This window comes from Oryctolagus cuniculus, chromosome 1 (genome assembly GCF_964237555.1).
Source record: "Oryctolagus cuniculus chromosome 1, mOryCun1.1, whole genome shotgun sequence".
Classification (NCBI taxonomy): Eukaryota; Metazoa; Chordata; class Mammalia; order Lagomorpha; family Leporidae; genus Oryctolagus; species Oryctolagus cuniculus.
In genome coordinates, this window is record NC_091432.1 from 97,354,189 (window position 1) to 97,381,938 (window position 27,750).

Below are 27,750 nucleotides of genomic sequence, written 5' to 3' on the forward strand. Positions count from 1 at the left end.
AATAGAGGCAGAACAGCAGACAGCTGATGAAGACAGAAAAGGAGAAAAGAAAGGAATATATATAATAATGCAAATGAATGAAAGCTGATAACAGGTGATTAAACATCAGAAAACTATTAAGGCCCAGTAAAATAAATGTAAATAAGTTACATGGTATGGTGAGCATCAGAATAGTAAGGAGTTGTAACAATTACATTTAAAACCATAAAGAAGGAATAAGCAGTAGAGCGGTTTTGTGCAAAAGACCACTAGTTGTTTTTGAACTTTAGTTAACAGTGTAATACATTTTGCACATAAATTTTATGGTAGAAGTAGATCGGTATTTGAAGTAGATGATGGCAGAATTGCTGTGGGATTTTTGGGAAAAGGGTGCTGAGAAGGACACCAGGTGAAGGAGCCAGCATCTACTTAAGCTGTCTCACCAAAGGTTCCCAAAGAAACTTATACAAGTCTTCATAGGGAAATCCAAGAGTTCCTAAAAAAAACACATAATTTAAAGACTAAAGCTTGAAGACTGTATGGTTTTAAAGTGCTACAACAGGCAGTATTATGAAAGATCATTATATGCATGAACAAGTTGTAGTGCATGACTTATAGATGCCGTTTGTTTATATTTGCTTGAACAAGCACTAAAGTTATGTGTAGTTTCATCCTTATGCTGAAAAATAAGATTTTTAAAAAATGATTATTTATTTATTTATTAGAGAGAGTTACAGAGAGATATGGGAAAACAGAGATCATCCATTCACTGGTATACTTCCTCAAATGGCTGCAATGGCCAAGGGTGGACCAGACTGGAACCAGGAGCGAGGAGCTTCAAGGGGTCTTCCACATGGGTGGCAGGGGTCCACGCACTTGGGTCATCTTCCACTGCTTTTCCTAGGTCTTAACAAGGAGCTGGATCAGAAATGGAACAGCCAGAACACAAATTGGCGCCCATATGGGATGCAGGTGTCCCAGGCAGCAGCTACAATGCTGGCCCCAGGATCTACCTTATGTCTGGATTCTAAAGCTCTTCAACTTTATTTTTTCAGTGGAATTAAAATAAAAAGTAATTGAACCAGATTATGTGCCATGTAAAGATTGAGTGCCATCCATCATTTGCATGAAAATCAAGATAGCAGTTAAACACCTATATCCCAATCCTTGGTGGAACATCCACAAGCTGAAGGGCCTATCCAGAAACTTGATTTGATTTATCAGATTGCCTAAGTTAAAGGGCTTGAATTAGATTAAAACTCAAGATTTCCAAAGGTTAAATTTTGATCTTCTTCATATATTGCGAGGAAATGACAGAAACTCACATTGTCAGAACAAGTCTTCCTTGTTGCTCAAAGTATTCAAGTGATAAAATCCAAGTACCTGAATTAATTGAAATTTTTATTGAACCTGAATATATTATCTATCAAAATAAGTATCATTTTAATGTAGAATATGAATACCTCCTTCTATTTTGTCTTCTAATCCTAAGAAATAATATATTTCAACTATATACATGCATACAGAAAGTTTAAAGTTTGCCTTTTACTAATTGCCTCACATCTCATAGAATAGCAATTTTACATACAATATCTCAATCCTTGCCATTGATATATTTATGTTTAATGAAAATAAGATAAAATCAACCCAGGTCACTTGGCTAATAGCTAAAAATACTAAATTTTTTAATTTGTTAGCAAAGATTGTTGTCTTTCCTCTGTATCTTAATGTTAATTCTATCCAAGTATTGCCCATTTGAATATTGATTCTGGTTCCTTAGTTAGGCTTAAGTTTTGAAAAACTTGTATATTTCTTAGAACACATAATCTAATGATAACTGGCAGCTTCATTTTCTGTTGATCTTTACCTTCTGCACTTGTAATTGCATTGCTTAGACTCTATTCCCAATTTCAAGAGACATGATAAACAAGAACCAAAGAAAAATCTCCATGTTTTATTGAATTATCATATTGAATTGTTTCATGATTTCCTAAAACTAGATCCTGTAGAATACACAACTATTATTAAGATAATCAATTTTTCCAGTGTCTAGCAATGTTTTAATGAAGCTAAATAAATTTCTTTGTAACACAATAAACTACTCCTAAGATAAATACACCTAGGTTATTCAGTACTCCTGGCTTATTAATGAACTTAATAGTTAAAATTAATAAATAAAATCAGAAAACAAAAATTTTATGGGCCTAAACACTCATTAAACTCACAATATAAACCAAGGAGAAATAGGACCATAGTCACACATGATAAGCTAAAAGAATTTGGAATTCAGACAGACATACTTTATGGTGTAAACAAAAAACTTCTCTATTGCAGGTTTATGTTCTTTACTAATGTAAATTTCCTAATGTAACTTAGGAAGAGTCATGCAATTGAGACCAGAAATAAGTAATGTGAAGAGTTAATAAAATATCATTGGGAAAGAATTTTAAAAAGAATCATTTTTTTTTCTTTGTGATATTGCCTTGTCATCCTTCTAACAACTGGGAGTACAGAGAAAGAAAAACAATGGGAGACTATGTACTTGTTTCCCTAGGGCCCTGTTACTTCTGGTAGTCTTAATAATATTGGGTTTTGGAATTGCTTTGTCTTACATACTGGCCCCAATTTACTAAGACTCTGAGTCCAATAATTATTTTTTAGACAGCTTAATTTCTGCTTTCCAATATGATTCATGATGGCACTAAAGTTGTGATAAAAAACAAAACTTCATTTAGAAGAAGAGGTAGCTTTTTTTATGTTGGACAACAAATGTAATCCAATTCAAGAATAGAAAGCAGATGCATATAACTTAGAAAGGGTGGTATCAATGTAATTTAAGTGTTCCTTCAATTAATATTGAAATACTGCCTGTATTGGAAGCTGTATTGGAATGCCTAGGTTTGAGTCCTGCTTTTAAGTCCAAATTCCTGGTAATATGCATCCTGAGAAGCAGCAGATGATACCACAAATACCTGGGCCCCTGCCAACCAAATGGGAGATATGGATTGATTTTCTGGCACCTGGATCCTGGCTCCTGGTTTGGGCCTGGCCCAGTCTGAGCTATTGCAGGCATTTGGGTAGTGAACCAGTAGATGGAGGGTCTAGGCAGCTATCTCTCTGCCTTTCAATCAGAAATTAAAAATAAAGTACATTGAAAAAAAAGCATATTACATTTTTGCATGTAAGTAAAAAAGATAAAGAAAAAAATTTAGATTTGTGACACTTATCCTGTAGAATGGGATTCACCACATTACCATGGAAGACAAGATATTACTTAATTTGAGTCAAATTTTCTCTTGACTCAAATCAGGTTTCCTTTTATTAGGATTTACTTATTTATTTGAAAGTCAGAGCTAGAGAGAGAGAAGGAGAGACAGAAAAGATCTTTCATTTGCTGGTACACTTTCCCAGATGGCCCCAACAGCCAGGGCTGGATCAGGCCAAAGCCAGGAGCTTCTTCCTGGTCTCCCACATGGGTGGCAGAGGCCCAAGTACTTGGATCATCTTCTGCTGCTTTTCCCAGTCCAATGGCTAACAGCTGGACTGGAAGTGGAGTAGCCAGTACATGAACTGGTGCCCATATGGGATGCAGGCATTGCAGGAGGTGGCTTTACCTGCTACGCGGCAATGCCAGTCCCTCAAATCAGTTTCTTATTGCAGGACTTTAATTCAAATCACCTTGACTCAATGCAGGATTTTAAATACAAGCAAGAATTCATGAATGATCATACTTCACTTACCCTTTGTCTCATATTCCTGAATCATTAAAAAATCAGTAATTGTTTCTTAATTGCATAGTATGTAGATTTTAAAGTCAATACATTTAAATGTCTAATGCTTGATGTTTCTTCCTTTTTTTGCAGTCTGTTCCCAGTATTCCAGAGGAGTCTTTGCCATTTTTGGACTCTATGACAAGAGGTCAGTGCATACTTTGACCTCATTCTGCAGCGCCTTGCACATCTCCCTCATCACACCAAGTTTCCCTACAGAGGGAGAGAGCCAGTTTGTGCTGCAGCTAAGGCCCTCCTTACGAGGAGCACTCTTGAGTCTGCTGGATCACTATGAGTGGAACTGTTTTGTCTTCCTGTATGACACAGACAGGGGTAAGTCCTGATTCCTCATCTACATCAGCAAAACTAATTGTCACTTTCTCATTTGTTATAAAAGGATGCAAATGAACAGACAAATGGAAACCAAGAACATGGCAGTGCGTAGGGGAAGGGGCACAGGATTTTCAGTTCCTCGCCAGAACCTCCATGGAAAGTTTAGCTACCCAGAAGTCCTCCAAAACCTGACCTTTTCAGTTTTATGAATACTTCATTATGCAGGCATCATTGATTGCATCATTGACCATTTATTGGTGATCAGTTTAATCCTCAGCTTTTCTCCCTTGCCCAGAGGTTGAGGAGGTGAGGCTCAAAGTCCCAACCCTCTAAATTTGTAGTTTTGTCTTTCCCGTGACAAACTCTATCCAGAAGTTCTCTGGGGAACCCCAGTAACCAGCCATTTAGAAGCATACAAAAGGCAACTCCTATCAACTCCAAAGATACCAAGGAGCTTTATGTCAGGAAATGTAAATATGTTACAATTTCACAGTAGTACATCTTTAAAAATTGCCATGATTATAGTTCAGGTGCAATCGTAACATCAATATGTCATTTAACTTAAGTGCAAATGAGTTGATGTTTTGGGACATCTTAATAGCAATTTGAAATATATTGTTGAGTTTGAAATATAAAACTTTAAATGAGTAATTAAATGGCCATGACAATGATGATAGATAGTTAGCAGAATGCTGCTGTTTCCTGGGCAAGCTTTTACTTTATCTTTACCTACCAGACTCTAAAGATTGATAAGTGAACCCGTGTGACCTCCCCATGTGTTGGAGAGTTGAGGTAAATAACTAATAAATTACGTTATTAAAAATCCATACATTTTATAAATGTTTAATATAATTTAATTTTTCAGTGGAAGCATAATTAAAGAAGTTTACATATATTATTTTTCAGTTCTGTATTTTGTTTAGAAACTAGAATCCTAGCAATATATTGTATTTCAAAAAGAAAAAAAAAATTAGGGACCAACTTGTATGTTTTGTCTTCAGTTCTTTTTTTCTCAAAGTTTAAAGTTACAAAAAGAAGTTAGACTGAAGTTTGAAACAAATATTTTAAGAACAGTCTTGAATATAACTCTGTGAAATGAGTCAGGACAATAGATATATTCTTTACCACATAAAAATAAACAAAATAAATGTTTTAAAGATATAATCTGTGTTCAAAATGTCCACAAGTATAGTTTTTTATAGTTGGAGATGAAAATTCACTAAATAAATTCATCTTTATCTGTAAAATTCACAAATTAATTAAATGGCAATATTATCTTATTTAAGATGTCACACCAATGATATTCCTAGTCCATCACTTTTGTTGGAATTCTTTGTAAACTTTTATTTCTGAAACTGAACGTGTTTGATGTATTTTCTCTATGGTTACAGCCTATTCCAATTCTAGGTGGAAATATGAGAATTTGCTCATATCTCATGGTATTACTTTATATTAATTAGCAATCCAGAGCATCCTACAGAATGAATTACATATTAGAGAAATGAAGAAACTGAAACTGAATCATAATGCCAAGAAATATATACCAGGGTATAGATAACAGCTTTGCATCATTATGTCGTAACTCAGTCTCCATTTTGGACAAAACGTGGTTAGTTTAGAACATCTTGGCATCACAGTAATACCAGTGAGACCTGTGTGTCACTTTTCCTCTCTGCCCCTGCATAAATCAATCTCTTAAGGAGAGAGTTTTAAGCATTCATGCATTAGCCTCCCAGCAAAAGAGGGATTTAAAATGACACCTTCCTTTTGTATCATTTTATACTTTCCTGAGTTCTCACTCCTGTATATCAAGTCAGTTGCTCCAACCATAAGCCATTCACCATTATTTCTGGCCATAGGATCTGTCTGTTCTTTATTTTATTTTTTAGCTGTTTTTATTTATGGTAAACAGATTTCATGTAATTCATATATACAGATTTAGGAACATAGTGATGTTGTCTATTCTTAAGCAGTCATATCTTTCGTGATTTAAAGAATCTTTCCCTCAGATAACTTATATTCTTCAAAGGCTTAAACCAAACATGGTTTAGGCACAATTCCTTCTAGTAATGGCATTTGGTAACCTTTAATCTACCTAATGATTTATTACGCAAAGTCTACCTTTTCCAGTTAGTCATCCTAAAATTTAACTGTTCTACATCCAACCATAGTTATGTAGAATTTCTTGGTTCTTTTTAATAGTTGCTTCAGAAGGAATAGCTAGTCCTTTATATTATCTCCTTTTATAATATCTCAACCCAACTTCAAAACATAATGGCCTGAGTAAAAATAACGTGTCAAAAGTGGAAACATGATCTCATTTATATGTGGAAAATATGATCTTATAGAAGTTGTAAATAGAATTATGCCTCTCTGGGGCTGGGGAGAGTAAGAGGAAGAAAGGAGTGAGGAAAAGTTAATTAATGGGTACTAAAGTCATAGTTAGACAGGAGAAATAACTTCTGATGCTTTGTTGGATACGGGATAATGATAATATGCTTCCAAAAAAGCTAGAAGAAAGGATTTTGAATGATTTTACCCTTAAAAAATGATGTGTTTGAAGAGATAGGTATGTTTTTACCTTCATTTATATATTATGCAATGCATCCATGTGTCAGAACATCACACTGCATCTCATATGTCCAATATATATGTATCAATTTAAATTTTTTATTAACACATTAGCTTCATGGCTATTTCTTGGTGTTCAGATGGCTTTGTTTTCCATGATATCATGTTTCCTATTATTTTGTCTCTTAATTAGCTGCTATCAAAGGAAAAGAATATTTTTTCTCCCTTGAAAATTATTTTGTTAATTTTATCATATTAAGATCATAAGCCCAGGGGGCTTCTTCTGAGGTACTGGGCATATAATTATATATCATGCTTTCAACCAAGTATGAAACTTGCTTATACAACACTAATGAAAGAAATCATTGAGGACACACACAAAAAAATGGAAAACTATTCCTTGTTCAGAGATTGGAAGAATTAAAATCATCCAAAAGCCCATACTACTTAAAGTAATCTACAGATTCAATGAAATCATTATCAAAATACCAATAACATTCTTTACAGAATTAGGGAAAAAATTCCAAAATTCATGTGGAGCCACAAAAAACCCAGAATAGCCAAATTGACCCTAAGCTAAATAAATAAATAAATTGAGCTGTGGTATCACAATACCTGATGTCAAAGCATTTTACAAAGTTATGGTAATTAAAACAGTATAGTATTTGCATAAAAACTGACACATATGTCAACAGAACAAAAGAGACAACCTACAAATAAATAGAAGAGAGAACACATAAAACCAATTGATTTTTGACAGAGGTGCAAAGGACATTGTGGGAGTCTTTTTAATAAATGGTACTAGCAAAACAGAAATTTTTTTTAACTATGTCACTGCCCAAAATTTTAAATGCTTATGGTATATTTGTGGCCATTTCCAACACTCCCTATAATATTAGGTGGATTTATGAATAAAGGAGAGATGAGAATAAACAATCATAATTTTTTTAAATGATAATGCCCAGAATTGATATTTTTCAAAGCTGTGTGATAGTTAGCATTCTTGCTCTTACATCCAGAGTGTGCAGTAGCTGACAGCAACTGTTTTAAAATTATCTTGTGCTCTTTAATGCTTACTGTTCACCATTTTACTTGGATTTGTGCGTTCAAAGCCTATAGAATTATTTCAGGGGTCGCTAAATATCTTGCATGCAGTTTCTTCATAAATATTATAATGTATGCAAATTGTTCCCAAGAGAGAGACTTTTTGGCAAAGCAGAAAGCAGGAATTTTTCTCTTGGCTTGTTTCCTTGGGTCTTTTTTGTTTCTTCTTAGCATTTTTTTTCTTAAAAAAATGTGTTCTATACATTGCATAACATGTTTTCAAAGCCTAGAAAATGATGCCCTGAATGACATAAATATATACTGCTATCTGTTACACATTGAAACTTGTACAAGAGGTGATAAGGGAATGTTAAGCAAGTTTGTCTGGGATGAAGTTAGATTTTATTTTATTTCTAATTTTCAGGTTTATTGTACATTTGTCTTTTATTTTAAAAAGCTATGTTAAAATCCTTTTGCAAAATAAGTCAGGATCCAAGTAACAGAAAAGGAGCAAATGTAGAGGAAAGGCATGAGATACCTTTAAATATCTTTATCATTTCCCACTAAATAAAACTGTATATATTGCTCCCAAGACACTTCTGTTTCCCTTAGGATTCTCAACCCCAGTTCTCTTCCTTTCCATTTGTTTTCATGGCATTACATGCTTTTGCTATTTTTCTTCCTTCCCTAGGGAACTAGAGTAATGGGTAGATGGACTGAGGGATTTCATTTATAATGGGACCTTAATCCTCCTCTCCTCTGTTGTCAGATAAGGATACTCTGATGATTAATTTTAGGTGTCAGGGCCAGTGCTGTGGAGCAGTGCACTAAGCCACCACCTGCAGAGTGAGTATTCCATGTGGGTGCCCATTTGAGTTCCGGCTGCTCTGTTTCCAATCAGACTCCCTGCTGATGCACCTGCGAAGGCACCAGAGGATGTCCTAAGTCCTTGGGCCTCTGCCACCCACGTGGAAGACCTAGATAATCTAGAACTCCTGGCTGCTAGTATCAGCTGGCCCAGCACTGGCCATCACAGTCATCTGGGGAGTGAATTGGCAGATGGACGATCTCTCTTTGTCTTTCCTTCTCTCTCTTTGCACATTACATTGCTAGACTGAAATAAGATCACCCTCAACAGTCTTTGAAGGGCATCATCCAGTCCACTGAGGGCCTTAATAGAACAAAAAAGCAGAGGAGGAGAAAATTACTCACTGTTTGAACTGGGTCTCCTATCTTCTGTCCTTACATTTTGGCACCCATGTTTGCCAGACCTTTTTACCTGAACCGGTGACTACCCTCTCCATCCCTAATTCTCAAGCCTTAGTACTTGGACTACAGCCTCTACCACCGGTGCCCCTGGTGTCCAAGCCTTCAGGCTGGACTAGAACTTCAACAGTGGCTTCACTGGGTTTCAAGCTTGAGGATGGCAGAGTGTTAGAACTCTCAGCTTCCTTAATCACATGAACCTATCCAATAATAAATCTTTTCCTTTGTATCTCTATGTATCTATCATCTATCTCCTATTGTTCTATTTCTCTGAAGAGTTCTGAATAATAAGATATCTAGGAACTCCTCAAAATAACCCATAAATAATAGAAAGGAATGTCACAGCAGATAACTCTAGGGAATACATCGCCAAAGTAAAATTACAGATATTAGCTCCTTCTTTGAAATCCCCTGTGCACAGGGGTAGCCATACTCCTCTAAAATCACCTGGCGGCAATCCAGGAAGCAGTATTCAGTGTCAGCAGTGCAAATCACAAGCATTGTTCTTTTCCTCAGTCAACCTGTCTACAATTCAAATTGTCACCTGTGGGGAGCAACCCGGACTAGACTAAGTTACTGGAATTAAGACTTATTCTATGCATCTGCTCTCCCACAATATGGCGCTGGGAGAGGAGAAAACAGCTTCTACGCAGCTGCCTCTTGCCAACTTGACAAGCTTCAGGAGCCGCTCCTGATTGGAGGAGAGCTGCGCACCCGGCGTGTGGGCAGCCGAGTTGGGATTGGCGGAAGAGGACTATAAAGGAGGAGAGAGACAACATGCACCAGGAACATCTAAGGGGAACATCTAAGAGGAACACCTGAGCAGCCCCCGAGAGAGCCGACCGGCGGTGTGCCGCTCCCCCGCGGAAGTGGGGAAAGTGGCCAGGGGGAGCCGCCCTTCCACGGAGGTGGAAGGGACGGTAGCCAACCCGGGAAGAACCAGCAGCAAACCCGGGGAGGGCCGAGCAGACAAAAGAACAGCGCAGGGTCCTGTGTCGTTCCTCCACGAAGAGGGGGAGCGACATAATGGTGCCGTGACTCGGATATGAAGCCTAGGCAGGGTTTAGTGTCGTTCCTCCACGAAGAGGGGGAGCGACATAATGGTGCCGTGACTCGGATATGAAGCCTAGGCAGGGTTTTGTGTCGTTCCTCCACGAAGAGGGGGAGCGACAGTCACCCATGCTTACACTATGACAACTCACATATCAGTGACTTTGAAATTCAAATTCCTCAAGCCCAATTTTATTATGAAAAAAAGAAAAAATAACAAAACAGAGTTAGTTGACATATTAATTCAAGAGGTGTAAGATTGTATTCTAACCTAGTGTTATCCAACAAGGAATACATAATTTATCTTTAATAGCTAATGATATTAAATTCTATTTTGTTAACCCGGAAAAAAATTCTAATCCAGAAATAAAATATTTCAAGTCTAAAACTCTCATCCCTTTTTGTAACCTTCCCTTGAAAACTTTCAGGCAATTAACTATTTATAGTGGACCCATCAGGACTTCATTTTTTTTTTTTTTTTACAATTCATCCAAATATATTTGTTTATAAATTTCTATTACATTTATGGCCAGACTGACAAGTCAGTTACTTACTTGTTGCCAGCTGGCAAGCATCAGAATGCCCCTAATCCACTAGGAGAAGGCCCACATGGAACAGCACCCTTTGAGCTGTCACTGCCTTCCTGCTGGAGCCTGGCCAGGGAGGAGAGCAGAGAGACAGGTAGAAAAATAGCAATGGCACTTCCCACAGGTTCTCACTTGTAAACGAGGGGAAAGTAGTAATCAGAAACAGATAGGCAGTCCTGGATCCCTTCATATCATCTCCAGTCGAGTCACTGCAGTATTTATCCCCTGCCCTCACTAACCCAGATTCGGCAGACTATAACCACTTCAGGTTTGGATGAGGAGCCGTGGGCTAAGGGTTGGATGGGATAATGGTACACAAGTGTATGTTTTTGTAAAGAAGGCTGTGCATCTCATACCTTTTCCCTGGTGAAAAGAGGCAAAGGAAGGCACATGCCTATCACTTCCCATGGTTCCTGGTTACAGAAGGAAGGACCAGGGACAAATGCCGGAGGTCCACCTGAAGGAGTGCTGACATCTGAGAGTGAATCAGAACAGCACCGTCAAACACGGGGACGTCGGCAAGAATAATGACAGGACACACAACAAGGGTATTCAGAGGAAGAAGAGAACACAACAAATAACAAAATAGGCAGGGCAGTGCTGACAGAAGAGAGGAATTCTGGGGACTGAGCAGAGAAGCCTTGAGTTGCTTTTGTGGTGCCAGCGGCCTTCCGCAGCTTCATTAGAAATGTTTAAAAGACCTCAATGGGATGTCAGAGAAAATCAAAATGTAGTCCTCCATGACTGTTTGTGCTGGGCCAGTTTAAAAATGTACATAATTGCTGTTCTTTCCTATATATTTCATTCCCACTGTCAGTATTCATTCACTGGGTAAGAGCTCAAAGTGGATATGGCTAGGAAATTTGGAGGCCCTACTCACTGCAGAGGTAAATGTGCCCTATCCTTTGAAAATTAAACATTTCAACACATAAGTTATAAAAATAGATGTACATGAGTCGTCCCAGCAGAGTTCTGGTTTTCCCCCATGGTGACTATTTTAATGAGGTTTTTTTGAACTACTAAATGTTTATTTAAAAAAAATCTTTGTTTTGATAGTTCCTTGAATATATTCTGAACCTATCAGCTGAGTTATTCAACCAGATGTTAGGACCAAAGAGAGGAAACGTATTTCTTTAGAATCCTTACACTGTTGGAATGTTAAGGGTAATGCTTCAGCAATTTTCCTATCCAGAAAGGACAAAGCTATGCAGGCCTTTTTCACCAGTTCCATCTTTTCAGTGATCCACAGCTTTCAAGTGTGCAAATGAATTATGATTTCTGACAACTTGTTTGTTTAAAAAAATGCTGCTTATCTGAAGATATGGAGAAAATGTCTGTGGAACTCTGAACACATTGCCTCAAGATCATTTACATTGGCTTGATGAGCTTTTCCTTGTATTATAAAAGTAAAGAAAATAAGAACAAATGATAATGCATAATTAGGGTTTAAATGCGGTGCAAAGCCTGTGTCCGAAGAAAGATTTAATAGACAGATAGGCTTTGTTAGTTATTCATCGTGTTGCCACAGATATGGTATCAGGACTGCAGAAAGCAGTAGTCTACTATTAGTCACAATGGAAGAGTTTTTAGATACAATATACAAACTCCTTTTAATTGAAGTTCTGACAGCCTTGCTAATATTTTGGATGTCCTAACAGAAATGGCTTCAGAATTCTTCCAGTTCTCTATTACAGATGTTGTCAATGGAGGACAGCCACAAGACCATAATTGTAAAGGCCAGAATTTACACATTCAGCTATCAGCCTCACTGCATTGCTGGATCCTGTTTTTCTAGTCTCAGAATTGTATTAATAAACCTGTTGGCTCATTATGAGTTAAATACAAATGAATTATAAAGTTAATAGCATAGAGTAAACATTACATATTTTATAGCTATTATTGCTATCATTATTAATGAGCTAAAACTATAACAATTTATGCTTACACCCCAGTAAATATTTATCATTTTAATATTCTTACTCATAAATCAAAGGTGTTTGGTTCATATTTTATATCAAGAAACATGAATGTTCATAAAACATGGACACTTCCAACTATAAATATTAAATTGATGAAGAAACAAACCAAAGCCTAAAATTGTGATTGCTTATGCTCCTTTTCTCTTACTAGTCTTCCCTTCCTCTGTCTGCTCCTAAAGTACTGGCGTTCTCTTTGGGTTCTGATCTCAGCTGCTTTGCCTCTCAAAGCTACCTATGTCACATTACATTTCTGATTAGAATGATATCCTGACTTTTCTATACCCTTCACTGGAAGTTCAAATTTCTTAAAATAATGCTCCATGATCTGTCTCCTGATTGTCTCTCTCATCTCATTACATGGCCCATTTTCCAAGATACCAAGTCCCAGTGAAAATGGTCATTCTAAAGATTTTGAACATCCTAGGTTCTTTCCCTTACCTTGATTTCACCGTAAATGTCATTCCTTCAACTTCAATAATTTTTAAAATTTTATTTAAGTTACAAAAGTTTCATGTATTTTGTATATACAGATTTAGGAACACCGTGATACTTTCCACCCACATCCCTCCCACCCATGCTCCAACCCTTCTTCCTCCTCCCTCTCCAGTTCCTGCTCTTAATTTTTGCAAAGAGCTACTTTCAATTCATTTAATAATCCTAAAGTTAACCCCACACTAAGTAAAAGAGTTCAACAAATAGTATGAAGGAAAAAAAAAAGCACTGTTCCTCAACTGAAGAGACAATGACTGTGAACAATCATTGAATCTCAAAACATCCATTTCACTCCAATACATGACATTTTAGGTACTCTATTAGTTACCTCAGACCATGGAAAACATATGGTATCAGTCTTTTTTGGGACTGGCTTATTTCACTAAGTATAAAGGTTTCCAGTTGCATCCATTTTATTGTAAAAGACAGGATTTCATTTTTTTTTTTTACAGCTGAGTTGTACTCCGTAGTGCATATATACAATAATTTTTTAATCCAATAAACAGCTCATGGATATCTGGGTTGATTTCATATCTTAGCTATTGTGAAATGTGTTGCAATGAACATGAGGCTACAGATATCTCTTTCATGTCCTGATTTCTTTTGGTTTGGGCAAATTCCCAGGAGTGGGATGGCTGGATAATATGATAGGTTGATATTCAGATTTCTGAAGTATGTCTTCCACAGTGGCTGCACCAATTTACATTACCACCAACAGTGAATTAGGGTACCTTTTCCCCACATCCTCACCAGTATTTGTTGTTTGTTGATTTCTGTATGATAGCCATTCTAATTGGAGTGAGGTGAAACCACGTTATGGTTTCAATTTGCTTTTCCCTGATGGCTAGTGATCTGGAGCAGTTTTGAATTTCTAAAGCTCTTTATAGATTCTGGATATTAATCCTTTATCACTTGCGTAGTTTGCAAGTGAAGGTTGCCTTTTCACTTTCCTGAGTGTTTCTTTTGCAGTGCAGAAGCTTCTCAGCTTGATACAATCCCATTTGATAATTTTGGCTTTGATTGACTGTGCTTCTGGGGTCTTTTCCCAGAAGTTTTTGCCTATGCCAATGTCTTACAGAGTTTCCCAAATGTTCTCTAGGAATTTGATGGTATTGGGTCATAGATATAGGTCTTTGGTCCATTTTGAGTGGATTTCTATGTAAGGTGTAAGGTAGGGGTCTAGTTTCATACTTCTGCATGTCAAGATCCAGTTTTCCTAGCACCCTTTGTTGAATAGACTCCTTGCTCCAGGGATTGATTTTAGTTGCATTGTCAAATATAAGTTGGTTGTAGATGCGTGGATTGATTTCTGGAGTTTCTATTCTGTTCCATTGGTCTACACATCTGTTTTTGTGCCAGTTCCAGGCTGTTCTGATTATAACTGCCCTGTAGTATATCTTGAAATCTGGTATTATGATGCCTCTAGATTTTGCTTTTGCTTTATAGAGTGCTTTAGCTATTCAGGGTCTCTTGTGTTTCCATATGAATTTTAACATCATTTTTTCTAGATCTGAGAAAAATGTCATTGGTATTTTGATTCAATAATTTTTCTACCTTTACTTTTTTGCATTGACTACTGCTATTCATTCTTCAGGTGTATATAACTTCCCTTCAAAAGTCCTTTTCCACACATTGGCACTCAAGTGAGCTAAACACCCTTCTGGGTGCTCCATAGTATGGACAATGTCTCTTTCAAATACCTCATCCTAACTATTTGCTCAATATTATGCCTTCATCATCACCTTCTTTAAATTTTGTCATTGAAGAAAGTCTCTCTTGCTCATTGAGTGTCCTTGAATAATACCTGTTGTAGTTACACTTAATAAATAGGAATGAATGAATCACATGGCCTCAATCTCACTTGTATTACAATGACTTCAAAATCTATATTTAAAACTCCCCTGAGACTTACACATTTAACAGCAGTTATTGTATGTTCCATTTGTATCTCAAGGCTCCACATTTCTAGAATGAAATAATTACCTGCCTCTTTAAACTTGCCTTCCTTGGTATATTCTCTGCCCTAGAGTTTGGCATTCTGCCTTCAAGCCAGAAATGCAAGCACTTTCTTTACTGTTTTATTTTTCCTCCCTCATGTAGTCATACTCAATAATAAGTCATCTGTCCTGCCAAATGTATTTAACCTGAAAATATCCTAATGCATCCCCCACCTCCACGCTACCTATTGCTGCCCTTCCTTAGGATCCTTCCCTCTCCCACATCAACCAACTCTAATCTTTGGCTCCTGTACTACCTACCTCAAATCCATCTTCCACACACTTGCCAAAGTGAACCATCTGCTGATATTTTTTCTTGGAAGGTTGTTCCTTAGTGACCTATAATTTTACTTTTAATATACTTGACAGTTGTGTAGCAAGGCTGTAATGGTCTTCTAGAAAGTGCTGCCGAATGTGACATATATTTTAGTCTTCTGGATGAGTTTGTATAATGTTTAAATTAGCTTTTCTTCAAGAGTTTAGGAAAACATGGCTTAAAATATTTGGCCAGGAAGTCTGTAAGTGCCTTTTAAGCAATGCTTCAACTTATTTTATTTTTTTATTTTTCTTTTTTCATTCTTTTAATTTTTCTTTATGTAACATTTGTTAAGGCACATGAAATACATTGCTATAAAATACTCAATAGATTTTAGCCAGAAAATATTTTCTTGAGGACACTAATTCTTTGAAAGTTTTGAAGATTTTCTTCATGTCCTAGTGCCTGGTCACTTTTAATAATATTCCATAGCAGCTTAAAAAGAATGTCTATTTAATTATAAGTTTCCATGTAATTATTATATGCTTGTTCAAATCTTCTACATCTTTTAGTAAATTTCTGACTACTGACCTAATTGAGAAAGGTCATGGAAATCTACTACCTTGGTCACAGATTTCTCAATTTCTTACTGCAAAGTTTTCTTTTTATAACACTGTAATATTTTAGTATCTTCTTATAGATTCAACCACTTTCATACTGTGCAATGAAGTCCTCTGTCCCTAGTAATGTTTTTTGTCTTGAAGTCTATTTTTCTTCAATATGAAATAGTCAAGCTTTCTTTTGGTTTTATATTTGGTAACTGTATCTTTTGCCTTCTTTTTATCTTCAACATTCCATATCTTTGTTTTAGAAATATCTGGTTGGCACTACAATAGCCATTATGCACTGGGTAATTTACTAAGCATGTTATATATTTAATTCTCCCCATAACCTAAAAATAAATAGAATTATTATTCTACTTTACCCCTGGTACAAGTAGGACTTAGTGAGTTTAAATAATTTACACACTCACATAGCAGTCAGTTAATAGAGCGCAAGTTAAATTACCTCTGTCAATTGACCAACTCTTGCCTTTAACCAAGATACTATTCTAGCTACCAACAAAACTTTACATATATTAATTTTGCTTTACTTAACCAGAAAGGATAACAAACTTTTTCTTTAAAGGGCCAAACGTAGATATTTTAGTTCTTACAGACTATATAGTTTCTGTCACAAATAATTCTGATGTAGTGAAAACAAGTTATTGACAATATATAAATGAATGAGCATGCCCATGGTTTAATAAAAGTCTACACATGGACATTGAAATTTGAATTTTAAAAGGTTTTTAACCCGTCATAACATGTTGTTTTTCTTTTGTTCTCTCCTTAAATATTTAATACTGTAAAGACAGGGAGTGGGCTGGATTTGCTTGTGGTCAGCAGCCTTCAGTATATATACAGATTCACAAGAAATACTATAATCTTTAAATATTTTGTTATTAAAAATGGTTAAACTGTGATAAGTTGGGAATTCTCTGACATATTTCAAGCAGTTGCCTAATTACATGGCTAAATGAAGTGTAGTCCATATGTGTGAGCATGTACAGACCTACCCAAGATAGCTTTTATTCATATGCCTTTGGGATGTCTTAATATTTGAACACTAGATTTTTAAACTTTTTTTTAGAATCTGGGTAATAACTTTTCTGACAATTACTTTCTGGATGATTCTGTCTCTAACTAGTCAATGAACAGAATACTCTCCTAATCTATCGCATTAGCAAAATCTCTAGCCTATATTTACTCATTTTTAAAATATATAAGTGCATTAACATTTTTGTTAGCTTTGAGGTTTTTTTCATTAACTCAACTGTATATTACATCCTAATAATTGCAGAACAACAAACAAAAGTTGCATAAGGAAATATTTGAGATCAATTTTAGAAAAGCAGTTGTTGAATCTGATTTTGTGACCTTGTTTCAGTGATTGGTATATGCATGGTGCTGTACCAAGTTGACTAAAGGGCACAGACACAAAATAAGAGGAGAAAAAGGTAACTATCAGGTTCAAAGTAGTAAGTGAGCTTGATATTCTTTGTGAGAAGATCCAAGGGTCTATCCAAATAGAATATTCTTGAAAAAATGCAAGTAAGAAAAGAGAAGAAAAAAATAAGTAGCACAAAGAAAAAAGATGAAAATATTCATGGAGTTGTACAGAAGGTAAGAATTCATTTTTATTAAAATCATTGGCAGATGGAATTTATAGTGAAGGAGAAGTTGAAGCTGACAACATGGTAGTGATGACAAAGTTTCATTAATATTTCACCTAGGTTATGTGTTGGCCCTGTGCAGCTGAATGTTTTTTAAAGTCACTTTCAAAACTCCTTGAGAGGCAAGAGCTCGGCATAACAGTTAAGATACCACTATCCCATACTGGAATGCCTAGGTTCAGGTCCTGGTTTCTGTGGGGAGCAACTCGGACTAGACTAAGTTACTCGAATTAAGACTTATTCTATGTATCTGCTCTCCCACAATATGGCGCTGGGAGATGAGTAAACAGCTTCTACACAGCTGCCTCCAGTTCAACCAATAACCTGCAGGAGCTGATCCTGCTCCTGATTGGAGGAGAGCAGCGTACTCGGTGTGTGGGTAGCAGAGTTGGGATTGGTGGAAGAGGACTATAAAGGAGGAGAGAGACAACATGCACCAGGAACATCTAAGAGGAACACCTGTGCAGCCCCCGAGAGAGCCGGCCAGCGGTGTGCCGCTCCCCCGCGGAAGTGGGGAAAGTGGCCAGGGGGAACCGCCCTTCCACGGAGGTGGAAGGGTCGGTAGCCAACCCGGGAAGAACCAGCAGCAAACCCGGGGAGGGCCGAGCAGACGAAAGAACAGCGCAGGGTCCTGTGTCATTCCTCCGCGAAGAGGGGGAGCGACATAATGGTGCCGTGACTCGGATAGGAAGCCTAGGAGGCATAATGGTGCCGTGACTCGGATAGGAAACCTAGGCAGGGTCTTGTGTCGTTCCTCTGAGAAGAGGGGGAGCGACATAATGGTGCCGTGACTGGGATAGGAAACCCAGGAGGGAAGAAGCGGGAAGAAGCGGGAAAATACCAGAGAGAGAGACTAGCAAAGAGCCTAGGGGAAAGCCGGACGGAAAAGGTGCTGGAAGAAGCTATCAAAACCCTAGGCATAGACTCGGATACGGACTGTGGGAAAGAAGTTAGGATTGAAAGCTAGGGTTGAAAGTGAAAGTGAAAGCAAGAAGAAATTTAGACTCCTATACGGACTATGGCGGGGAAGCTAGGAGATTGAAAGCGAAAGTGAAAGCTAGAACAAACAGACTCGGATACGGACTATGGGGAGAAGCCAGGAGAAATGAGGGAGGAATATTGTTGGAAGAAAAGTTAGGAAACATACCGGGTAGAGAAAAATATGTTAGGGAAAATGAAGCCGCGGGGGCAGGCTGAAGCGGAGACGTAAGCTAGCTTGGGATTCGTCAAGTCAGCCCGGGGAGCAAAAGGCAAAAAGCTAAAACCAGAGGCGGAGATGCGTAAGCTAGGTTGGAATCCATCAGATTAGCCCGGGGAGCAAAAGACGGGAAGCCAAACCCAAGTGGAGACATAAGCTAGGTTGAATTCGCCAGGTTAGCCCGGGGAACTTAGACTGAATACCGGTGGCGGAAACGTGAGCTAGGCTGTGTGACTCGCAGAAGCCGCCGCGTGCAGAGAGAGAGCGTGGGGCACGAACGGGGAGAGCGCTCCGAGGCGTGAGTAGAGAGAGAACGCGGGGCTGGCGCGAAGGCCATGGTGCGGGCACAAAGGGCGCGGAGCACGCGAAGCCGGGAAGCCGCCGCGGGGAGAGGCGCCGAGAAGCCGCGGGGATAAGAGAAATAGAAGATCAGAAGTAAAATGAGAGAAATAGGAATGCTGGTAGATAGAAGTAAAATAGGAGAAATAGGAATGCCTGGAGATAGAGAAATAGAGAAAAATAAGGCCTCCCCACAACACGGCAATGAGAGAGCTTGGATTCGGTCTGCCTGATTAGTGAGGCGGTAAGCAACTGCAGGCAGAGTATGAGCTGCAGGTCACCGAAGAAAGACACGAATCAGCATCAATAAGTCTCCCCACAATACGGCAATGAGAAGGCTTGGATTCGGTTTGCCTGATTGGTAGGGCTTGTAAGCACCTGCAGGCAGTTCTAGCAGAGCAGAGCATGCGCTGCAGGGCACCGAACACAGGCACGCATCAGCACCTAAAAACCTCCTCACAACATGGCGAAGAGAGGACCCGGATTCGGTTTGCCTGATTGGTAGGGCTTGTAAGCACCTGTGGGCAACTCTAGCAAGCAGAGCAGAGTGTGTGCCACGGGGCACCGAAGACAGGCGCGTATCAACGCCAAAAAATAAAAAGAAAGGGGGAACTTTGGGGAGCAACTCGGACTAGACCAAGTTACTCGAATTAAGACTTATTCTATGCATCTGCTCTCCCACAATATGGCGCTGGGAGAGGAGTAAACAGCTTCTACACAGCTGCCTCCAGTTCAACCAGTAACCTGCAGGAGCTGATCCCGTTCCTGATTGGAGGAGAGCAGCGTGCTCGGCGTGTGGGTAGCAGAGTTGGGATTGGTGGAAGAGGACTATAAAGGAGGAGAGAGACAACATGCACCAGGAACATCTAAGGGGAACACCTGAGGAACATCTGAGCAGCCCCCGAGAGAGCCGGCCGGCGGTGTGCCGCTCCCCCGCGGAAGTGGGGAAAGTGGCTAGGGGGAACCGCCCTTCCACGGAGGTGGAAGGGTCGGTAGCCAACCCGGGAAGAACCAGCAGCAAACCCGGGGAGGGCCGAGCAGACGAAAGAACAGCGCAGGGTCCTGTGTCATTCCTCCGCGAAGAGGGGGAGCGACAGTTTCACTCTCAAGTCCATTGTCTTGCAACAGCACACACTTGGAGGCAGTAGTGATGGATAAAATTATTGGGTCCCTCACTCTCTCCAAAATTAAAATAAATTTTAAAAATAATAAATAAAAATATCTTGTATTTGTATGTCTCTAAAATATACAAATGCAATTTTTAGTGACCAATTCAGAAATAGACAATAAGTAGATTCTCTAATTAACACTAGCATTTGGTCACTGATATATTCTTGAGAGATTTTTTTTCTGTAGTTTGAAATTAAACTTGATGCATTATGTTAACTCTTGTGGACATTTTTAAGTGAAATATATGTTATTTGGAGCATTTCAGGTACTTTAAATTTTAAATTTAATTTTTATATTATCTGCATTATATTATCTAAGTTTTTGCTCAATTACATAGGAAATAAATGATAAATGGAACTACCAAAATCATAAGCCATTTTTAAATTTTTATTTACATTAAATACAGAGAGAGAGAGAAAGAGATTTTCCATCTGTTAGTCCACTCTCCAAATGCCTGCAACATCCAGAGCTAGACCAGAACAAAGCCAGGAGCTGGAACTGAATCAAGGTCTCCAATGTGGATGACAGGGACTGAAGTACTTGAGCCATCACCTGCTGCCTCCCAGGTTACTGTCAACAGAAAAATGGAATAGGAAACAGAATTGGGACTCAAACCCAGACATTCCAATATGATAAAAGTTATGCCAAGTGGTGTTTTAATCACTCCACCAGAAGTTTGCCCCTGCATGCTTAGCAAATCTAAGAAATACCCGTCTAAATTTATTTTAGAAATATCATTCCCACTCAAAAGAATGTATCAATTTACATAGGAATCACATGTAGTATAACAGGAATTAGCAAGTTTTATTATGTCCGGAATGTTCAGTTAGAGAGCCGGTTGTGTCCTTCCATATTAAATGTATGTTGCCTTCACATTACTCTAGTCAGGAAAATGGAGGTCATTTTTGAAAAGATAACAACAAAAATACTGAAGAAAGGGACTTTTATTATTTTTTTAGAAACAGTCATCCTGGTAGCAGCTGGACTAGAAATTACTGTTTTTTTGTCTAAACTTATGGAACAAAGTAGTCTTGCCTTTACTAGATCCAAGGGACCAATTAAAGATATGTAGTTGCCACAATGAAGGCAGTACTACCCATTGGGCCAGACGTTACTCTAGCCAGGGAGTTCAACATACCCACATGTGTATGACCATAGATAACTTCAGCCATTTGTCTGCACAGGGACTGTATGTCCTCAGAGGGAGAGGACCACTGTGCAGTATGATCATGTAAGGTAGACTCCAGGAGCAGCCCAAGTTAGCAAAAGCCATTATGAATCTTAACTCAATCAATTGACACAGTGTAGTAGATAGAATGGATAACTGAATTGCCAAGAATTTTCTGATTAGAGATAGTAAAATATCCCTTTTTAAGTACTGTAATTCTGTACACAGATATTTCAGTTGAAAGACATAGAATAATATTTCAAAAATAACAATAATATAACTGTATCAAGAACAATAGCATGAGTACTGAAAAATCACATACATTAGACAAATCTGAGCAAGTTTGAAGAAACCCTGAAGCCAGCATGTTGGTGAAGAAATCATTGGAGAGAAAGTTAGCAGATCAGTGGGTACAAATGTGGAGTGGAGGTTGCTGAAGCTCAAAGACAGGACCCAGTCTGAGATTATGCCCTGAGACACATAGAACAGCTAGAATTTACTATTACCTACAATTCTTGAGTCTGAAGCTTTTCACTTCTAACCTCGAGAACAGATATCAGAAACTACTGCCGATGAACCACATCTCATCACCAGTTTGAGAGTCAGTTGTATTATTCCATATTAAGTACATCTTGCCTTCATATTGCTGAATTCAAGCAAAGGCAGGTATTTTTTGAAATGATCAACAGCAACAAAAAATACTAAGGAAAGGAAATTTCAATATTTTTAGAAAAACCTTGCTAACACCTGTACTAAGAATGAGTGTTTCTTGTCTATAAACACAAGAACAAGGTAAGTTTCCCCTTACTAGATCCAAAGGACCAATAAAACATATAGTTGTAAATAAAGTTTTATTGACACACATCCACACTTATTCACATATCATCTGTGATATTTTCCCACAACACTGGCAGAGCTAAGTAAATACAGCAGAGCCTCTATGGCCCGTAAAGGCTGAAATATTTACCAGCTGACTCTTTAGAGAGATTTTCCAAACCTTAACTTGCAGCTTTCATTGGAAATTATTTACTACAATTGTATTATCTTATATGAAAAAGATACTTAAGTTTTTCTTTGCATAATGCAAAAAACTTTTTTTAAAACTTTTATTTAGTAAATATAATTTTCCAAAGTACCCCTCCCATCTCCCGCTCCCTCTCCCATTCCATTCACATCAAGATTCATTTTCAATTCTCTTTATATACAGAAGATCGATTTAGTATATATTAAGTAAAGATTTCAAAAGTTTGCACCCACACAGAAACACGAAGTGTAAAATACTGTTCCAGTACTAGTTATAGCTTTATTTCACATTGGACAACACATTAAGGACAGATCCCACATGAGAAGTAAGTACACAGTGACTCCTGTTGTTGACTTAACAATTGGGCACTCTTGTTTATGGCGTCAGTAATCTCCCTAGGCTCTAGACATGAGTTTCCAAGGCTATGGAAACCTCTTGAGTTCGCTGACTTCGATCTTATTTAGACAAGGTCATAGTCAAAGTGGTAGTTCAGTTCTCTCCTCCCATCAGAGAAAGTTACCTCCTTCTTTGATGGCCCATTCTTTCTACTGGGATCTCACTCGCAGAGATTTTCATGTAGGGTTTTGTTTTTTGTTTTTTGTTTTTTGTTTTTTGTTTTCCAGAGTGTCTTGGATTTCCATGCCTAAAATACTCTCATGGGCTCTTCAGCCAGATCCGAGTGCCTTAAGGGCTGATTCAGAGGCCAGAGTGCTGTTTAGGACATCTGCCATTCTACAAGTCTGCTGTGTATCCCATTTCCCATGTTGGATCATTCTCTCCCTTTTTTATTCTATCAGTTAGTATTCTCAGACACTAGTCTTGTTTGTGTGATTCCTTTGACTCTTAGACCTATCAGTGTGATCAATTGTGAATTGAAATTGATCACTTAGCCTAGTGAGATGGCATTGGTACATGCAATCTTGGTGGGACTGTATTGGAATCCCCTGGCACATTTCTAACTCCGCCATTTGGGGCAAGTCCGATTGAGCATGTCCCAAATTGTACATCTCCTCTCTCTCTTATTCCCACTCTTATATTTAACAGGGATAACTTTTCAGTTAAATTTCAACACCTAAGAATAAATGTGTGTTGATTATAGAGTTCAACCAATAGTATTAACTAGAACAAAAAAAAAAATACTAAAAGGGATAAAGTATTAAATTGTACATCAACAGTCAGGACAGGGCTGATCAAGTCACTGTTTCTCATAGTGTCCCTTTCACTTCAACAGGTTTCCTTTTTTGTGGTTGGTGCATAACACAAAAAAACTTTAAAAATATTCATAAAAGTAACTCCATGAATATTTGAAAACTATTTTAAGAGATATGCAAGGGTATAATTATACGTGTCATGAAAACAGTATTTAAAATTCACAATATCATAAACATAAGTGCTTTAACCTGATATATTACATTCCTTACCTAACAGTGTTTCCATTTTAATTTCTATCACAATATAATGAAATATTTCTTTTGATGACTAGATAAATAGAACTCAAACCTTGCCATTGAAAGAATGCATTTCCTATTTTTCTGGATAGAATCGTAGGCCTGATCAAAGACTCTAGTGTAAAACGTCAAAATAGAGATTAAGCTAAATGCCACTTGGTTGTTTGCACTTATGTATGAGATATGTCTCTTTAAAAGACTGTTTCTCAAAGGCATTTCAGGCATTTAGACAGTTCTCCTATTTAAGAATACATAGCAGTGAGCCGCAGCTCACTAGGCCAATCCTCCGTCTGCGGCACCGGCACACCAGGTTCTAGTCCCGGTCGGGGCACCGGATTCTATCCTGGTCTCTGCTGTGGCCCGGGAGTGCAGTGGAGGATGGGCCAAGTGCTTGGGCCTGCACCTGCATGGGAGACCAGGAGAAGCACCTGGCTCTTGTTTGGATCAGCGCAGTGCACTGGCCACAGCACGCTGGCCGCAGTGGCCATTGCGGGGTGAACCAACGGAAAAGGAAGACCTTTCTCTCTGTCTCTCTCTCTCACTGTCCACTCTGCCTGTCAAAAAAATACATAAATAAAAATTAACAAAAGAATACTTAACAGTTAAAGTAAAACTATATGTAAAATATTGTTTTCACTTACCTCAGGTTGTATTTAGTTTTTATTTATATTATACTTTGTATTTTGTTATTATCAATGTGGACTTTGAAAATTAAATTGGAACCATTGCAGTAACAATGCTCTTCTTTAAAATGAATTTAGATTTATTTCTAAAATCCTGATTGGGGTTGTTTGTTTATTACTTTTACTTTTTTTTTTTTTTTTTTGACAGGAAGAGTGGACAGTGAGAGAGAGACAGAGAGAAAGGTCTTCCTTTGCCGTTGGTTCACCCTCCAATGGCCGCCGCAGCCAGTGCACTGCGGCCAGCACATCACGCTGATCTGAAGCCAGGAGCCAGGTTCTTATCCTGGTCTCCCATGGGGTGCAGGGCCCAAGCACTTGGGCCATCCTCCACTGCACTCCCGGGCCATAGCAGAGAGCTGGCCTGGAATAGGGGCAACTGGGACAGAATCCGACACCCCGACCGGGACTAGAACCTGGTGTGCCGGCGCACTAGGGGGAGGATTAGCCTGTTGAGCCGCGGCGCCGTCATTATTGTGATATTAATGCAAAAGGACAGATTCAGTGTAGTCTACAGATGCAGTTCTAAGAATATAATGGTACTCCCTCCATCCCTCCCTCCTTCTATCTTGCCCTCCTTCTCCCTTTTTCTTTCTCCCTTTTTTTCTCCTTTTTTCTTTCCCTTTCTTTCATTCTCTCTTCCTTTCTTAGTTTTTGAGATAATATTTTTAAATTTACGTCATAGTCAAAGGCTTAATGCTCAACTAAGAAAAGAGTTCAACAAGTAAAAAGACCCTAGTTCAGGGAGAACAAAGGCAAGGGCTATAGACAATAATCAAATGAAAAGATGACCACAGGGTCCTATAAAGTTTTTAAAACAATTACAGATCATTAAAACTAAAACGAAAATGAATCTTGATGTGAATAGAAGGGGAGAGGGAGTGGGAAAGGGGAGGGTTGTGGGTGGGAGGGACGTTATGGGGAGGAAGCCATTGTAATCCATAAGCTGTACTTTGGAAATTTATATTCATTAAATAAAAAAAAAACAATATATCATTCTTAACCATTGGTTTGACAAAGATATGCAGCAAAATTTGACAAAACTGTATTAACAACAGGCAAGTCTTTCTTTTAGTTACATACTAATCCAATTAAGAAATAGACCAAAGGTAGAGACACTATCATCTGTGGGTTGAATTGTGAAAAGAGTATCCTAACTGATCTCACAGGTACTGCCCTTACACAGAGCTTTATCTTTTTATCATAACAACCAGAGTGAACTGTGTAAAATGGACAGATTAACCGCCCCTCTGTCTGGAGCTCTCCAGTGATTTCCTGTCTCATTCAGGGTGAAAACTAAAATTGTTATGGTTGCATTCAAGGCACGCCATTCTCAGAGACTTTAGGTATGTTTTTTCTGCTTAGAATACATTTGCCACGGTAAACTTTCTCTCCTCCTTCAAGTCTGCTTAATGTCGTCTTCTCATGGTAAATCTCTTTGAGCACCTTCCTTCTTTACCCGAATATTTCCCATCCTTACCTGATTCATTTTTCTCCATAGCATATTTCTCCACTCTATGTTTTATATATCTTACTTATTGTAGGCTCCAGCAAAAACCCAGAATTTTGTTTATTTATTCACTGCTCATTTCTCAGGGTTGAGAATTATGCTTGGCTCATAGAAGTTGCCTAATAAATATTTGTCAAATGAAATTTGATAAATAAATTAAAGTGGTAAAATAATAATATTGAAAAGACAGAGGCATGCATACTCACTCAATAGTTACTACAGTGGAGGGCAATCATAGCTCCTAGGCTCAGGAGGGCCTCAGCAGCTAGGACATGTATGGAATTCATGAAGAATATGATATACCTGTCATTTCCAAAGCTGTCTGTAATTGAATAAGGAGTATATATACCTGATTTTTTTTATTTTAGCACTTAACAGTTGTTATCCATATAATAAGTTCCATATTATGTTCTTAAAAGTTTATAAAGGCAGAGTGGGCACTCTAACATTTTCTGTTCTAAATTCACCAGTATTGGACATAAATCCAATGTTTGGATGAACTTAATGCATTTTTGGATAAACAATAATCATATAACCCAAAAAAACTGAATGGAAAAATAAAACTATGAACAAAGGAAAAGGCTTATCATAGATATTAAAAACAAGGATTTTTGAGTGGTATCTGAGGTTATGAATTTATAAACCAATAATAATAGCAAGTATTTACATAGTACTTACCATGTGCAGCATTATTCTAAAAGGTTTACATGTATAAATTCATCTAATCTTCACATCATTCTAATGACAGGGGTGATAACCATTTCCATTTTACAGATTGGAAAATTGAGGTCCATTGAGGTTCACTAACTTGTCCAAGGTCACACAGGAAGTCAGTGGTAAATCGAGGCTTCACACATAGACATTTGCACTCAAAATCTGTACTCTTAATCACTCCACTATGCTGCCAATGAGGACCTCCTCCTCTAATTTGAATCACAGCTTGCCAAAGAAAACAGAAGAGTAAACAGGTCCTGGAGAGTTGATGCAAAATACTGTGCAACACTGACAATCCCTACAGTTCCCAAAAGCCCAAAAAAGAGAACCAGTCACAGATCCAAATATTTCAGCCTTAGAAATTTACATCAGCATGGACATCTGAGTCCTGCAGCTGCTGTGTATGGTCTTTTGTGTGGTCACAGGTGTTGGCTGTCGGACTAGAGCACATAGTGGCAGGCGACAAGGCAAGCATAGTGGGGACTGCCAGCCCTGGGAGGTAATGCCAAGTTTAATACTGAAGTAAAACATATGCATGTGCCAATTTTCTTCTAAATGCATTTTTATTGAAGAAAAATAAACTTGTATTCTAAAATACATCATCTGTGGATGGAGAAAGAATGATATTGGCATAAATGCTTAAAATATTTAATTTGGTTAAAAGCTTTAGAAGACAAAGTGATAAAGTCAGTTACATCAAGTAGTGACCATTGGAGATGAACTAAAGGACAGTCAAAATCTACATATTCTGATATTAGGAAGTCTAAGTTTTGTGTTAAAAAAAATTCTAAAAAATAAAAGAGAATAATCACACCTAGTATCTTAAAAAAAAAAAAAAAAAGAACACACCTGGTGCTTTCCATGAATAGATGTTTGTAGGAATCACTATGAATAAGGGCT

At 38.0% G+C, this 27,750-nt stretch overlaps 1 protein-coding gene across 10 annotated transcripts in view; it reads left to right on the forward strand.

Annotated features, from left to right (window-relative positions):
• Positions 1–27,750, forward strand: part of GRIA4 (glutamate ionotropic receptor AMPA type subunit 4) — a 387,746-nt gene that overhangs the window by 151,429 nt on the left and 208,567 nt on the right. For all 10 annotated transcript variants that reach the window (XM_070077585.1, XM_017343621.3, XM_051819991.2 and 7 more), the window contains one exon: positions 3,843–4,082. In XM_070077585.1, coding sequence (XP_069933686.1) covers positions 3,843–4,082 — 240 coding nt within the window. The remainder of the gene's footprint in view (positions 1–3,842; positions 4,083–27,750) is intronic.